General features: G+C 40.9%; 1 protein-coding gene across 2 annotated transcripts in view; it reads right to left on the reverse strand.

Moving 5' to 3' along the window:
- Tiprl (TOR signaling pathway regulator) overlaps positions 1 to 16,157 on the reverse strand; it is a 20,768-nt gene extending 4,611 nt beyond the window's left edge. The window contains exons 1-5 of one of the 2 annotated variants that reach the window (XM_050158381.1): positions 15,940 to 16,157; positions 8,591 to 8,770; positions 7,883 to 7,982; positions 2,315 to 2,446; positions 1,355 to 1,450 (exon numbers count right to left, since the gene is read on the reverse strand). In XM_050158381.1, coding sequence (XP_050014338.1) covers positions 1,355 to 1,450; positions 2,315 to 2,446; positions 7,883 to 7,982; positions 8,591 to 8,770; positions 15,940 to 16,043 — 612 coding nt within the window. In that variant the 5' untranslated portion in view covers positions 16,044 to 16,157. The remainder of the gene's footprint in view (positions 1 to 1,354; positions 1,451 to 2,314; positions 2,447 to 7,882; positions 7,983 to 8,590; positions 8,771 to 15,939) is intronic. The other variant, XM_050158380.1, reaches the window with a different exon arrangement.
- Between the last annotated feature and the right edge of the window lie 244 nt (positions 16,158 to 16,401).

Consider the following 16,401-nt stretch of genomic DNA (forward strand, 5'->3'; position numbering starts at 1 on the left):
CATTGCCTGCTCTTCCAAAGGTCCTGAGTTCAGTTCCCAGCAACCACATGGTGGCTCACAATCATCTGTAATGGAGTCTGGCGCCCTCTTCTGGCCTGCAGGCATACACACAGACAGAATATTGTATACATAATAAATATTTAAAAAAATATATATATAAAAGTTTAAATAAGAAAAACAAAATATCAATCATAGCTACTTCTGATAACAGAGCCTTTCCCATTTCAAAGCCTCTGTAAAAAAATCTTAAATAGGGTCACACTGAACTTTTAAAATTCACTGAGATGGGCACCTTTCCAAAGTAGCTCAATTTAATTCTTTACCGTCAATGTTGATGGGCATGCATTTTTCTGCTACTACTGTATGGATACAAATGGCTTAATCAAATTTATTAAGTTCCTTCAAGCTGTGAATGTTCAAGTACATACAACTCTGATCAACTACATGATAAATATAAATTACTGTGTAATAGAACCTTGTAGGATAAATTTATAAAATTAAGCTTAAACATAGTACTTTTGAGATTTAAATTTCACTATAAGAAAAATGTAATACTTTGGCTTTCTTATACAAAGGGAAATGGCCAACAGATGTGGTAAGGCATGCCTTTGATCCCAGCAGAGGTAGGCAGTTCTAATAGACCAGCCTGATATACATACTGAGTTCTAGGGCGACATAACAGAGGAAGAAGGAGAGAGAGAGAGAAAAAGAAAGAGAGAGAGAGAGAGAGAGAGAGAGAGAGAGAGAGAGAAGAAAGAGGCCAATCACAGTCATTGTAATGTTTCAAGGGGAAAACAAATGTCTAATTCTTCAACCTGTATGATCCCAATTCTGAATTTAAATATTCAGGAACGACAAGCTGTTCTAAAGATATTGGACAATTCTTAGGACTCATTTAACTCACCCATCCTTCCTTTTAACACTGTTTAAACCTGTTACTTCAGACAGAAGAAAGCACTTTCCGCCTTTAGAATAACTACCAAGTGATCGTGTGATACAAACTTCAGTAGGCAGCTTAAGTGGGATTTCTAACATCAGGACAGTCTATAGTAATACTATCAATAAAGGTTACAAGCTAAGGAGCAGCGTTCACAAAACTTTTGGACAAAGCATCACTCATACCCAGAAAGAGTTTTTAATAAAACATTTTTGATTACCAGAACTTTAAAAAAAGGGGGGGGAGGGGGACACAGTTTGACAATAACATGTAGTCAGTAAACTTAAAAACACTCAAGTTTTGGGTTAATGGATGATCATTTAACAAGAATCATTACTTAATCTCAAAAGCTAAGTGAGCACGAAACATAAACAGGCTTGATATCAGTTAGTGAACTCATTAGATGAGTGCCCGTACCTCATGGTAAAGCCTTGTGTCATTCATTCTGATAAGCACCCCATCAATTCTCAAGAAAAACCGCAACAGCAGAAAAAAGCTGGAAGGCATTACTCTCTAGGGGGATAAAAACAGTACATTAAAATGTTAATGAAAATTAAATACTTTGTTTCTTTATGAAAAGAAAAAAAGAGAATCACTGAAAGAAAGCTATAAAGATGCTCCCTGGTATATGGCTACATCCTAAAAGCCTTCCAAAATACCTATCCAAGATGCTCTAAACAGATCTGACCCATTTGATAATATAGCTCACAATGCAAGGACAGAGTAAGTGCCATGTGTTTCCAGTCGCACAGCTGTATTTCTATGGACTGCCCAGAATCTAGAGTATCATACCATACATCATTGATGACATGGAAAAGGTAAAATTCAAGTCCCAAAATAGAGTTAAGAATGAATGTTTATCACTTTCCCAACATAAAGCCATAAAATGATAAGATAAAGCAGTCCAAATCAGGGACCAACCAGACAGAGGTTCTCTGCCTCAGCTCCACCTGGCCTCCCAGCCTTGGGCAGGTTATTTACTATGGTTTGCCTCTCAAACTCACAACCACCGGTAACTCCAGTTCCAGGGGATGCAACACCCTTTCTGACTTTGAAGGGCACCAGGCAAGCAGGTGGTGAATGAGAACAAAACATTCATACACATAAAATAAATCTAAAAATAAGCAAGGCATCCAACAGGCTACCTGCAGACCCTAGAAATAACATTTTTTAGCTATAGTTTTCATTCATTTAAGTTAAATAAGATAACCCATAAAGTAGCCAGGCAAGTATATTTAAAAAAAAAAGACTAATATATCCTTATTTTTCATAAATTTCATAAAAACTATTAACTAAGATGTTTAGACACAAAAGAAATTTTACATGCTACAATTCTATGAACAGAAGAATGATCAATTTAACAATCACAATACTCACAATTTTCACACTCAGGCTGGAAACTCCATGATCATGTAATTCATCTTCAAACAAGAGAACTTCTTCAAAAAATTTAATCTGCTCTCTAGCTTTCAATTTCTCTGTATCTATGTGATCTGTTGTGGGCACAACCTGGAATACACAATTTTAATGATGTTTTAGTATAAAGAGCTAGAGTTGCAAGAAAAATTTACCATTTTCTCTGCATAACAACAGCATGCAGTTCTAAATTTGGATGTAATTAGTAGACACTGAAAGATTAGAATTTGGGCCAGGTGGTGGTTGTGGTGCACCTCTTTAATCCCAGCACTTGGGAGACAGAGGCAGGTGGATCTCTGTGAATTCAAGGCCTGCCTAGTCTACAAGAGCTAGTTCCAGGACAGGTACCCAAAGCTACACAGAGAAACCCTGTCTCGAAAAAACAAAACAACACCAAAAAAAGATTAGACTCTGCCTCCATTTTGAAACTCTGAAAAGGGGGCTGGAGAGATGGCTCAGAGGTTAAGAACACTGGCTGCTCTTCCAGAGGATCTGAGTTCAATTCCCAGCACCCACATGGTGGTTCACAACCATCTATGATGAAATCTGGTGCCCTCTTCTGGTGTGCAGGCATACACGCAGACAGAATGCTGTATACATAATAAATAAATAAATCTTTAAAAAAAATGAAACTCTGAAAAACACTATAGATAACTGGTATTCACTTCCTATCAGAATCCAACTGTACCATCTTCCAGAAAATAATTAAGTATTCTGTTGTGAAGATGAAAAAAATCATCAACTGACCAGCATGTAAGCTACAGCTATAAGAGGTAAGTGCAATTTATACTTGCATATACTTATTCGGGACTGTTAAAATGGCATGTGCACCTTAGGGGTTGGGAAACACAGTGCCTGAAGCAAAAGCATGACAACCTGTGTTCAATTCCCAGAATACACAGAAAAAGCCCGGAGTGGAGGCTCCTGCATGCAAGGCCAGGGCTGGGGATACAGGTAACTCAACGATGTTAATGTAGTTCTAAACTATATATACTTAAATTGTTTTGCTTGTTTTAAAGCATTAATATGCTAGGTAGGATACACATGATGACACTATGTTGATAGTCACACACCCAAATATTTTAAACGTATTTTTTGTTGATCCTTTTGGAAGCTCGCATCATGCACCCCAATCCCCCTCATTTTCTAGCCCCTCTGTAGTTGCTCTTCATGCCTGTAGCAACCCCCAAAAGAAAATTTAAAAATAAATAAAAATAAAAGTATTAAAACAAACAAAAAAACTCAACAAAAAAGCAAAACAAAAACAAACAAAATACATACTTAAAAATTGTTAAGCTGGTAAATTTGAAAACTCATGGACATGAAGCATACTTTAGGAAAAGGAAGAAGCGTCTTCCGCAGGCACTGTTCTACAAAAGCTGTTTAGTTATTTAATTAAGAAGACAGCCATCTATAGGTATTTCACTACAGGTCAGGCACATATTGGACATTGAAATTTTTTCATTAATCATATTCTCACATCATCATCTTAGGGCCAACTAACAAATACAAAGCCGGACGTGAATCTAGTCAGGTTACTGTTAGCACAACTTTGTGAGTGGCTTTTTCTTATTCCGTACTATAGTACAAAGAATAAAAATTAAGCAACCAAAAAGGAGACAGCAATAAAATGCACACCCACATACACACAAGTGCCTCCAGTAACTACAAAACAAGGATTCGAAGGCAAGGACAGGTTCTGTTCTAATGCCACATGTTCTGGAACTTTTGCTCTCTACAGAAAATATATTTACCAGCCGGGCAGTGATGGCGCACGCCTTTAATCCCAGCACTGGGGAGGCAGAGACAGAAGGATCTCTGAGTTCGAGGCCAGCCTGGTCTACAAGAGCTAGTTCCAGGCCAGGCTCCAAAGCTACTGAGAAACTCTGTCTCGGGGGGTATACATACATACATATATACATATACATATTACACTCTTATACATACAAGGCTTTTGAACAGTTAATATTTTCTGTGTGTGCATGCATGTATGTAAATACACCATGTATATGTGGTGCCCTTGCAGGCCAGAAGAGGACATCAGGTACCTCGAGGAACTTAGGTTAACTTAGATTATAGAGAGCTGTGAGTCACCATGTGGGTGCTAGAAGCCAAACCTGGTCCTCTGCAAGAACAAGTGTTCTTAATCACTGAGCCGTCTCTCCAGCCCCTGAAGAGTATTATGAGGAAGACTTTAGAATTTAAAATGTCAACTAATATTATGTATACAAATTAAAAATAACAACAAAGGCTGGTACACCTTTAATTCCAACACTCAGAAGGTGGAGGCAGTAGGATCTCTATGAGTTTGAGGCCAGTCTGGTCTACAGAGCGAGTTCCAGGACAGCCAAGTCAACACAGAGAAACTATTTTGAACTCCCTGCCAAATAAAAATAACAACAACAACAACAACAACAAAACCCTATAACAAATGAACAAAACAGTAAGTCACGGGCAGTGTGTTACACAAATCATAGTTTAAATATGATTTACAAAATCAAGATACTGGACCTACCTTACACCGTTAGTTATTTTGAGCACTAAAGAACAAAATTCTAATAATTTACCTGAAAACTTTTCCACCTAAACAGGTTTTTTGTTTGCTTTTAGATTTATTTACTTTATATGTATGAGTGTTTGGCTTGCATGTATGCATGGCACCACATGCATTCCTGGTGCCCACTAGTGTCAGAACAGGACATCAGATCTCTTGAACTAGAGTTACAGATGGTTGTGAGCCACCATGTGAGTGCTGGGAAATGAATCTGGGTCCTCTGCAAGAACAGTAAGTGCTCTTAACTGCTGAGCCATCTCTACAGCCTCAGTCATCCCATTAAAACAACAACAGAAAACCACATTCATCAACTTTAGGCCATAAAGCATTCTGCCATTCCTGGTATTTCAATAAACAGTCACCTGCTACCTGAGACTCTATTGAGGTCTTCACTGTGTTAGAGGCACTGCATTAAATACCTTACACATGGGATCTGCCCTGCAACTGTTAGCGTCCATTTATCAAAATGATACTTTGCAAAAGATCAAACCGTGGGCAGTTGACTCAGGGGGCAAAACCTATCTTAGAATCCCCAAATCTATATAAGCCAGACAAAATAGTACACGTCTGCAGTGCTGGGCCTCCTACGGGTGGTGACAAGAGAATTCCCAGAAGCTCGCTGGACACAGAGCCTAGTATACATACACATCAACAACAACAACAACAAAAAAAAAACCAACCAACAAAATAAAATAGAAAACCTGTCTCGAGCAAGAACCCATACCCAACCATGTCCTAACCTACACATATGTCTGACACACACACGAACAAGAGAGAGAAAGAGATAGAGAGATGGGGAGGAGGGGGAGAGAGGGAGGGAGGGAGGGAGAGAGAGAGAGAGAGAGAGAGAGAGAGAGAGGGGGGGGGGGGGGGGGGGGGGCGAGCAAATTGCTTTGCCAAGCTGGTGAATGATAATTTGAACCAAAGCCTATATTCTGACAAAGCCTGAGTACATCGCTCATCACTACCAGAGTGGGAGATGTCACTGACACTCCGCAGTAACACCGTAGAAGAAATTATATCATAGGTGAATGTGCTGGTAAGAGAATACTGAGACACAGAGTTCTGGCTCCTCCTATCAGGCTCCATCTCTGTTGCCTTGGTTCTTGCTATACTTACCGCTAATGCACCCTTTCCTAAGTGAATCCATAAAGCAATCATCACTATTGCATGAGATTTTAAAAAAAACTCCAATTTCCTCACTGCTGGCAACAAAATATCAAGTTCTCTGCAAACTTCAATCAGGGGCACAGAGACTACAGTCTGTAGAGTTCTCAAAATAAAAAAGCCACCCCACTCTCTCACTGGACTATAAAATGGCACACAGCAAAAGTTTAAGGTATGTCTGATGAAATGAATAAATGAGTAAACATGCATTTTCTCAAAAATTTTGTTTCTGTACTGGAAGCACATATAAAAGTCTGGAGAAAGAGAAACTAAGGATTAGTTTCAGATGGCATGGTGGCACACATCTGTAATCTCAGCACTCAAGAGGAAAAAGGCAAGCTATAAGACCTTAAAATGTAGCTAGCAGAGACCTTCCAACTCCACGTTCTCAGTGTCCTTGCCACCAAGTGAAGCTCTTGAGCAAGATTACAGAGACGCAGCTCTGCACTAACACAGCACATTAAAAAACAACTATTCGTGTAAGAATTCTGCAATGGGTAAGCACTACTGTTTTTTCAATTTAGTAACGAGGTGTCTTGATGAAATAAGTTACCTAAAGGGCCAGGTGTGGTGGTGCATGACTTTGATCCCAGTACAGGGGTGGTAGAGAAAGGTGAATCTTTCAGTTCAAGGCCAAACTGGACTATACAGAAAGCTCTGACATTCAAAGGAAAGAAAAGAAGTAACTCATCGAAAATCATACCAGATAGCTGGTGGGAGTGGTGCATGCCTGCATGCCTTTAATGCCAGCATTTGGGAGGCAGAGACAGGCAGATCTCTGTGCATTTGAGGCCAACCTGGTCTAAAAGTGAGTTCTAGGACAGCCAGAACTATTGCACAGAGAAACCCTGTCTCGAAAAAGCCAAAACAAATAAATAATCATACCAAATTTATGCTCACTGAAAGCAGGATATGTTTTCTGCTCAAGAGTTCTCTTTGTTCCTGTGTAAAACTCTAAGCTACTAACTAGCCACTTCTAAACCCCCAATAACTCATTACCAAGGACAGATGCTTAACTTGATACTGCTAACACCAAGGCAAAGTAATGTTTTAAAGAACATTGTTTCTAAGCTGGGCAGTGGTGGCCCACGCCTTTAATCACAGCACTTGGGAGGCAGAGGCAGGCGGATCTGTGAGTTCGAGGCCAGCCTGGTCTACAAGAGCTAGTTCCAGGACAGGCTCCAAAGTCAGAGAAAAAACCCTGTCTCGAAAAACCAAAGGGGGAAAAAAAAAGAAAGAACATTGTTTCTAGGCAGGTTCTGGGGTATACCTATAGTTCCAGATGCTCTGGAGGCCCAGACAGCAGTGCCTGAGTCCAAAAGTTCAATGCCAGTCTCATAAGAGTCTATCTCAAAAAAAAAAAAAAGAAAAAGAAAAAGAAAAAAGAAAACTGGCGGGCTGGAGAGATGGCTCGGTGGTTAAGAGCAATGCCTGCTCTTCCAAAGGTCCTGAGTTCAATTCCCAGCAACCACATGGTGGCTCACAACCATCTGTAAAGAGGTCTGGCGCCCTCTTCTGGCCTTCAGGCATACAGACAGAATATTGTATACATAATAAATAAATAAATTTAAAAAAAAAAAAAAAGAAAACTGGCTATATCTTGCTATATCCTTCTTTTATTTTCCACTAATAGGTAATTAATAAAACTAAATCCCCTCATATTATGTTCTAAAGCCTGCCACAACTAAAAATAATCAGGATGAAAGCAGCAGGAAAATATAATAACCATAACTACACAACTAAAAGATCTAGTGCCGAGATTATCCAAAAAAATTAATGATTCATAAAACCAGAAAATTCAAATTTACCTTTAACTTAAGAGATTCTCCAAGTAACGTTCCTTTATAATCTGTTGTATAGGTCCAATCATAAGGTTTAATAACTTCTTTGGAGTGTTCACCCTCAGTCCTCAAATACCAAAACAAAAATGATGAGATTTAGAATATATATTATCAGTATTCATATGCACACCAACTTACACCATGTATTGTAATATAAATACCCTACTCATACACATACGATATAAAACATTCTATATTAAAGGCAAACACTGCATTCACTAGCATAAAACCTTTCTGTTTTCTGAACATTTAACTGTTGTCAGTGCTGAAGTAGCCTTTCTAGGTTGTCTTACACTGCCAAAGACATGACTTATATTTCTCTAAATGCAAATAACTGCTGATTTAACTAACAAAAAACAAAAACTAAACATTTTTCTTAAGTTTTAATACTCCACAAGTATTCAATAAAATTTACAAGAAAATGTTTTTCTTCAAAAACGGGAACATTAAAATACAATGGACTGACTGGATTAAAGGTCACTGGAAAGAAATGACACCTACATGGCTCAGCTCAAATGTATTTCAACTTAAACATTTAAACAGTGGTAAAACCTTTGTTTTATGGCTCAGAAAAATAAGCTTTAGGATAATGCAGTTTTAAAATTTAATTCTAATAAAGCACACACTTACTGAACACTTCTCTTCATGTCTGACCTGTAACCACCCGGTTCTCACCTGCTTTCCTGCCACTCTTCCGCACAAGCTACTTTAAGCACGCCTTGGTAGTTGTTTACACATCTTAGTGCATCTGTAGCATTGAACTCAATTCCAAAGCCAGAGCCATGCTGGATCCTTAGAACATTGTCTCCAAACATCATTTCAGGGAGGGAAGGCATATGCAGTTCATCAGCTAACCTACACATAAGCGAAGATCAGGGGATTATTTTAATTTTTTTTTATCATTTTACATACCTATCCCAGTTCCCACTCCCTCCCCCCTCCCCCACTCACTCCTCAGAGAGGGTGAGGCCAGGGAGATTATTTTCTCTTCACCACTGTCACTGTTTCCTTCCACCCCAACCCAATTCTCATTTACAGAAGCGTTCAACAGTGCATGACTTAATAATAATCATGATGTTTAAAACGCTTCCGTCACCTACTTGTTCCATCTTTATGGCACTACACTAGGGAAGAGACAGTAGTGACTCGTGGAGAAAGCAAAGTGAGGAGACTGGTAGGGACTGCTGCATTAAAGATAACATCTACTCCAATCTCACTGCTTGCAAAATGTGATCCTCAAAACCATTCTGCGAGCCGAGGAAAGCCCAGGAAGTTCATGAGTACTTTTGTACTCTTGCTAGTATAATACCAGTCCTTTATATCTAATGTGCTAGACCATATGCTTCACACACGTCTCAGACAACTGCACTAGAAGATAAACAAAACAGCCAGCATCACAAATCAGTAACACAGACGTGTTTGCTAGTATGAATGGTATTGCTATTTTTATTTTGACACTTGAAAAGCTATCAAGAAAAATTTAGATTTTTTTTTGTTGTTATTATTGTGTAAATTGAGACTTCTGGTTTAAAAAAAGAAAAAAGTTGGCCTAACAACACATGGCCTACTTTGCCATACAGCACCATCTGGTTGATGCTAAGAACAAGTTGCCAGCCTCTAAGTTGGGGCACGAGCTGTCCAATTTGTTGGTCCTTTTGGTCCTTAAGAAAACTGGGTTTGATGATGGGGATACCCACAGAAACAGCTGACCTGAGCTAGTGGGAGCTCACTGATTCTGGGCTGACAGCGGGGGAACCTGCATAGGTCCCATCTAGGCCCTCTGATTGTGGGTGACAACTGTGTGGCTGGGGCAGTCTGTGGGGAAACTGGCAGTGGGACCAAGATTTATCCCTAGTGCTTGAACTGACATTTTGGAGTCCATTCTCTTTGGAGGGAAATCTTGCTCATCCTAGATATAGGGTGAGGGCCTCAAAGTAATGTGTCAAGACTTTGTTGACTCCCCATGGGAAGCCTTACCCTTTCTGAGGAGTAGATTGGGGGGGGTGGAAAATGGGGGGAGTGGAAGGAGGGAGAAGGAACTGGGTTTGACAACTACAAACTACAACCAACAAGGAACAATGAATGCAAGGATCCAGTAGTGGCATATACCTTGCTGGTACCAACAGCTCTCTAATCAGCCACTCCACAGAAGAAATTGTAAGTGTACTGAAAACCTTGCCAACTACCTGGGGCTAGTGAGGCTATGGTTGTTAGAGAACCTACGACCACTGGTACTTTACTAAGCCAGCATGATGCCTATAATACACACTCACACATACCACCACAACCAACAGCAGCTAAAGAAAAAGAGGTCATGAATTTGAGAGAGCAAGCAGAGGATTACATGGGAGGGATTGGCCAAAGGGGAGGGCAAAAATGATGCAATTATAGTTACTTTCAATAAATAAATATATTAGTTTTGTTTTTTTTAAAGCTGTGTTTGCTAAGTCCCAGTTAAAAGATTTCTTTTTTTTCTTTCTTTCTTTTTTTTTTTTTTTTTTTTGATGCCTGGGTTGAACTCAGGACCTTGCACATGCTAGGCACAGGATCACCTAGCTGCAACCCTAGCTTCTGTCACACTAAGTGACAATTACTTATTCACTTCTGGAAAACAAAGCTGCACTGCCATACTCTATGACCCAATCACCTTGGTTACAACCTGAACTGGCAATTCAGGGATGAAAGTTCAACAACTCAACCAGAGGCAGTTATCCAGGGGCTGGCTAAAAACCCTGGAAACTTGGCCCAATATGCTTATTCTGGGTTGAATAATGACCAGTCATTACCGTGATTCTCTCCATTCTGAAACCTGAGTGAACACGCACAAGCAGCAAGTTCAAGAGAGACAGCGTGAAACAGAAGAGAAGTTGCTAAGTAACAGAGAGAGGAGCAGGAAAGGTAGCAAGTCAAAGAGAAGGAGCAAAATTAGTAAAGTCTTCCACAGAAACTGTCCAAATTCTTTTAGACAGACAGATGGACAGGCTTTATAGAGCAGGCAAATGTGTATATTCCACTGTTTCAGAAGTGATCTCTATCATCCCACCTAAAATAATGTCTCCTACGCAATTACCTTGCTTTGTTTTTTATTTATCACTTACTACTAGCTGGCATTATAAAGTACACAGTGAGTATATTAAAATACGTTAACATATATATGTGTGTGTGTATATATATATATATAAAATTACATTCCTACCACTTCAAAAGACAACAAGTCTCACCGAGGTGTGGTGGTACACACCTTTAGTCCTAGCACTTGGACTAAGCAGACAGAGGTAGAAGCAGATCTCTGGGAAAGAAGCCAGTCTGGTCTACATAACAATGAGGACTACTGAGAACTCAAGAACAATGGCAATGGGTTTTTGATCCTACTGCACGTACTAGCTTTGTGGGAGCCTAGGCAGTTTGGATGCTCACCTTACTAGACCTGGATGGAGGTGGGTGGTCCTTGGACTTCCCACAGGGCAGGAAACCCTGATTGCTCTTTGGGCTGACGAGGGAGGGGGACTTGATTGGGAGAGGGGGAGGGAAATGGGAGGCAGTGGCGAGGAAGAGACAGAAATCTTTAATAAATAAAAAACAAAAAACAAAAAACAAAAAAACAAGTTCTAGACCAACCAGAGCTACAACTGAGACCCTTTCTCAAAACAAAAACAATAAGCTGGGTGGTGGTGGCGCATGTCTTTAATCCCAGCACTCGGGAGGCAGAGGCAGGTGGATCTCTGTGAGTTCGAGACCAGCCTGGTCTACAAGAGCTAGTTCCAGGACAGGCTCCAAAGCCATAGAGAAACCCTGTCTCGAAAAACCAAAAAAATAAATAAATAAATAAACACCATAAATGTGGGCATGGTGGTGCATACCTTTAATTCCAGCACTCAGGAGCCATAGGCAGGGAAATAACTGTAACTTTGAGACCAGCTTGATCCACATAGTGAGTTCTGGACCAGCCAGGAATACAATAAGATCTTGTCTAAAAACAAGCAAACAAACCTGCAGACGTCTATCTTTCTCTCTCACATCTGAAAATCAACTAACACAAAGGTTCTGAGCAAGAAAGTACATTTTCCAGAGACCCTATGAACCAAATCTTACTGATTTTAGAAACTTTTTAAAAGATGTTCCATAGATTGGTTGTTTTAAAAAAATATATATAAAACTATCTATTGACCAGTTTTTATAGCAGAATTTACAATAAAGTATGCAGTATACAATTGGGTAACATTTTGCTCATCATGTTGTTGACTTTTCTGGCTTCCGCTGAACCCGTAATACAAGATAGAGCACACACAAGCGAGAGCAAAGAAAACAGAAGGGACGAGGTGGGAATAAAAGATCAGCAGGAACCCGAGAGGAACAAGAGTAGCCTGAGAAGTGTGAGTATGACCGAAACACATTATGGACATGCAGGAAAATGTCATCATGAAACCCATTATGTAACAATAGTCTTATAGAAAGTCAAGAAAAGATCTATGCACATTTATAATCTTTCCAATAGTTTTAAATTTATTTCCAATTAGACACACCAAACAAGTCTCAGTGTACATATTAAAATCAATTCATTTAAAAACGTGTATGATCAAATAAAATAAGTTAGGTTTTAGAAGGAAGAAATACTGTTCCTTATGAGAAACATCTCATTTTAGGTCAAAGGCCCATAGCAGGTTTTTTTTTTTTTTTTTAAAGAAGGAGTTTAAATATCACCTAGAAGCTGAACTTTGTTTTTACATGATATCTATACCAATAATAGCTACAAAGATAATTAAGAATCTGTCACCTGTAAGAAAAAAAAAGCTCTTCTGGTAAAAATTTCAAGTTCTTAGCAATTTCAAAGTTGGTGATTAAAAAAAAAAAAATGAGGGTAAAAACCAACACTTCCTTACAAGACTCTCTAGGCCCCTTACATCCACCCCAAGGCCACAAGCAAGCAAAACATTCTAAAAATTTAATCAGATTTATACTTTCTGACTCAGGATAGCTATACAAAATAACCAAGTAGTGAAAAGGTAATACTGAATGTCCAATTAAAATAAGTGGTTATTAGCTACCTATATGTAGGCAATGCTGGTGCACACCTTTAATCCCAGCATTCGGGAGACAGAGGTAGATGAATCTGAGTTCAAAGCCAATCTGGTCTACAAGAGCTAATTCCAGGACAGGCTTGATAGCTACAGCAAAACCCTGTCTCAAAAAACCAAAAAGTGGTAATTTGTGGGGGAGGGGGAGAAGCAATTTTGGGGGTAGGGTGGAGCAGAGTTTCTTGTAGTCCTAATTTTCTGTAACTCACTCTGTAGATCAATCTGGCCTCAATCACGATTTGCCTGCCTCTGCCTCAAGCGCTGCTATATTTTCAATAAAAGGAAAAAAATAAACGGTTATACAGCTAGACATGATGACCCAAGTCTTTAATCCCAGCACTCAGGGAGGCAGCAGCTGGCAGGTCTCTGAGAGTTCCAGGGCAACAATTCAGAGAGAGACCCTCAATGTGTGGTGGCTCACACATTTAGTTCCAGCACTCAGGAGGCAGAGGCAAGCAGATCTCTTGTGTGTTAAGGCCAGTCTGGTCTATACAGTGAATTCCAGGACAGCCAGGACTATACCAATCTCCTGTCTCAAAAAGCAAAAAACAATGAATCCACAAGAAATAGTTATATAAACTTGCTACCATATGATGAAATATTATAAAACCAGTGAAAATATTTAGGGAAAAGAAGGGAAAATGCTTAAGACATATATTAGGACAAAAACTGGGCGCATACTGTCTACTTCACCTGGTGTGACTGCATGTTTTTAGGATGGTTAACAGTAAGATGGCATGTTTTCACCATGAAATTAGGTAAAATTTATTCTTTACTATTAGAGGATGGAAAATATTAAATACCTAAAAGATTAAATACAATAAAAGATTGATATCCATAAAGAAGATTCTATAAAATACAGGTTTTAACTACTTTCTTGAATTATACCAAATACATAAAATAACAAACATAATCCCACAGGTTTTACTCAGTTTATCTGGGAAAATCTGGTCGTCCTAAAAATACTCCAGTTACATATATAAGAGAATCACAACTACGTTGCGTCAAATGCTCTGTCTTCCAGCTCTATCAACTGTGCTCTCTATATGTAGTGCCTGTACTACAGGAAGGTACACGAGCCAGAACTAGGTTGGAGATTTAAACACATACACACACAGACAGAGACACGGGGACACGGGTCATCCTTGAAACAAGAATGCCAACTTTATTGTGCTCCAGAAAGCTTATATAGGGGTCCTTAACTGAAAGCCACACCCCAGCTCCTGGGATTTTCAGCTGTAAAACCCACCAGAATTCACTCCCCTGCTATCAGTAATTCATGAGGGTCTCGTGCTCAGAGCAGCTGCAGTCACAGGAAAACAAGTTGTTTACTCTGTTCACTCCAGCAGGCAAAGAAAGTCAAGGGGCCAGGGACTGCAGCCCCCAACACTTGCTAAAGGTAAAGGGTAACATCAGAAATAAGGTGTTTGGGCCTTGTTTAGAATATTCCGGATTTATGGGCTAGAAAAGCAGTCCTAGGGTTAGAGCACTGTTGCTCTTGCAGAGAGGACTGGGTTCAGATCCCAGCACTATGGAGGCTTACTGCTATGATAACTCTCATTTCAGGGGATCCAGCTCCCCTCTTCTCAGGTACCAGGCCCACATAAAATGCACCAAACACTCATACACATACAATAAAAATAAGTCTATTAAAAACATTTTTAATTTAAAAATTTGAAAAATTTATGTTAAAAACCAGGGACTGTCTCTACATATGTAAATTTTAAATCTCTAAATAGGATCCTGCCATCACAGCTTCTCCATCAATTGGCCATCAAATTGAAGCAGTTAGTCTTCGTCCCTCCAATCGCTTTCTGGCCTCCTTTCCAGCCCTCCAGCCCTTCAATCCATCGTCTACAACACCTCCAGGAAACCTTCAATGCCAACCATAATGTCCTTTGCCAATCTGGGTAAAACTACACCTGGTGGCTATCAGATAAAACCCAACTCTAGTTCAAACAGAACTCACTCTCCAATGACACGGAAGGCAATTCTCCAAGCATACTCTGCCAGGTCGCTCCCAAAACTTTGTCAAGATACAATTCGGGCATCCCCAAATAGCTCAGAGCTTACTCTGACTGTGGGCTTTACTTGTCTACTCAGTCCCCAGACTTGAGCAAGATTCTGCCCAGGCAGGGCGGGTAGTGGCGCACGCCTTTATCCCAGCATCCGGGAGGCAGAGGCAGTCGGATCTCTGTGAGTTCGAGGCCAGCTTGGTCTATAGAGTGAGTTAGAGGAAAGCCAGGACTACACAGAGAGAAACCCTGTCTTGATAAAAAACAAAAAAAGATTCTGTCCCGATACATTGACCCCCCCCCACACATCTCAAATAGCCCTGTCTATATACATCTTCATCCCCAAAAGGCACACAATTATAACGGTCTTTCACGAAACTGTGAACTCCTTGGGACTTTATCTTTCATCTTCCATATCTCGAGAGCTTTTCACAATACCTGACTTGCTAAAAAGAAAAAAAGAAAAGAAAAAAGAAAACTAAAATCGCTCCGGGTCTGTATCTTCATCCTAAACAGTAACACAGTAATGTTAACGGTCTCGCAAACTCTTAAGTCTGGGGGACTAAATGGTTCAAGATCCGAATCTCAAGAGCCCACCACAGAAGCCCACACAGGTCAGAGGCTGAACATAAAAACCGTCCAGCCATCGCCCCGAGGCAAACCGGTCGTCCACGCCCAGAAAGGTGGCGCAGGCTTAGGTAAGAAGATAGGAGGGGCGAGGGGGGGGGGGAAGGCCACCAAAACAGCCGCGCTCAGTCCAACCCAACGAAGCGACGGTTTCAGCGAGCAGAGGTCGCGAGCTGGGGACAGGACCATTTCCTAAAGTTGTCACTCAACGGTCGGCTCCGAGGGACCGAACCTGCGGCCCCGAGAACCGCGTGAAGCTGCACCCAGCCCGCTAGACGCTTCCCGCCGCCCGGCCCCGCAGCCTCACTTCTCCACATCCGCAGACTTCATGATGTGGGTCTTGGAGGCCGTCAGCTTCCAGGGCCCGAAGGAGAAGTCCTGGTGGCTGCTCTGGAAGCCGTGGATCATCATGGCAGAGCAGGTGCCGGAGGCAGCGGTCACGGCACGGCCCTCGCTGAAGCGCGGCTCCCGGGTTTGTCCGTTACCATCCCGGCCCCGCCCTCTGCCGCCGCGCCGTGGGCCCGCCCTTCCGCCGTCTCTTCCGCCCCTGTCGGTTTTGCTTCCGGGGCCAGCCGCAGGGTCTGCGTCACTCGCGTCTTACGTGAGGACGCTGGGGGCGGGGCTTAGAGCGCCAGGGCGTTCTCACGGGCGCGTGCCTGGAAGTCTTTCGGTGACGTCATCCCAGAGCGGTTCGGGCAATACTTCTTTCTCGATCCAGAGCTCCAGGCTTCTGTGTCTTACTTACTCCTTTTTTTTCTTGTTTTGTTTT

This window comes from Alexandromys fortis, unplaced genomic scaffold (genome assembly GCF_014885135.2).
Source record: "Alexandromys fortis isolate MF-2015 unplaced genomic scaffold, M_Fortis_MF-2015_v1.1 scaffold_97, whole genome shotgun sequence".
NCBI classification, from domain to species: Eukaryota; Metazoa; Chordata; class Mammalia; order Rodentia; family Cricetidae; genus Alexandromys; species Alexandromys fortis.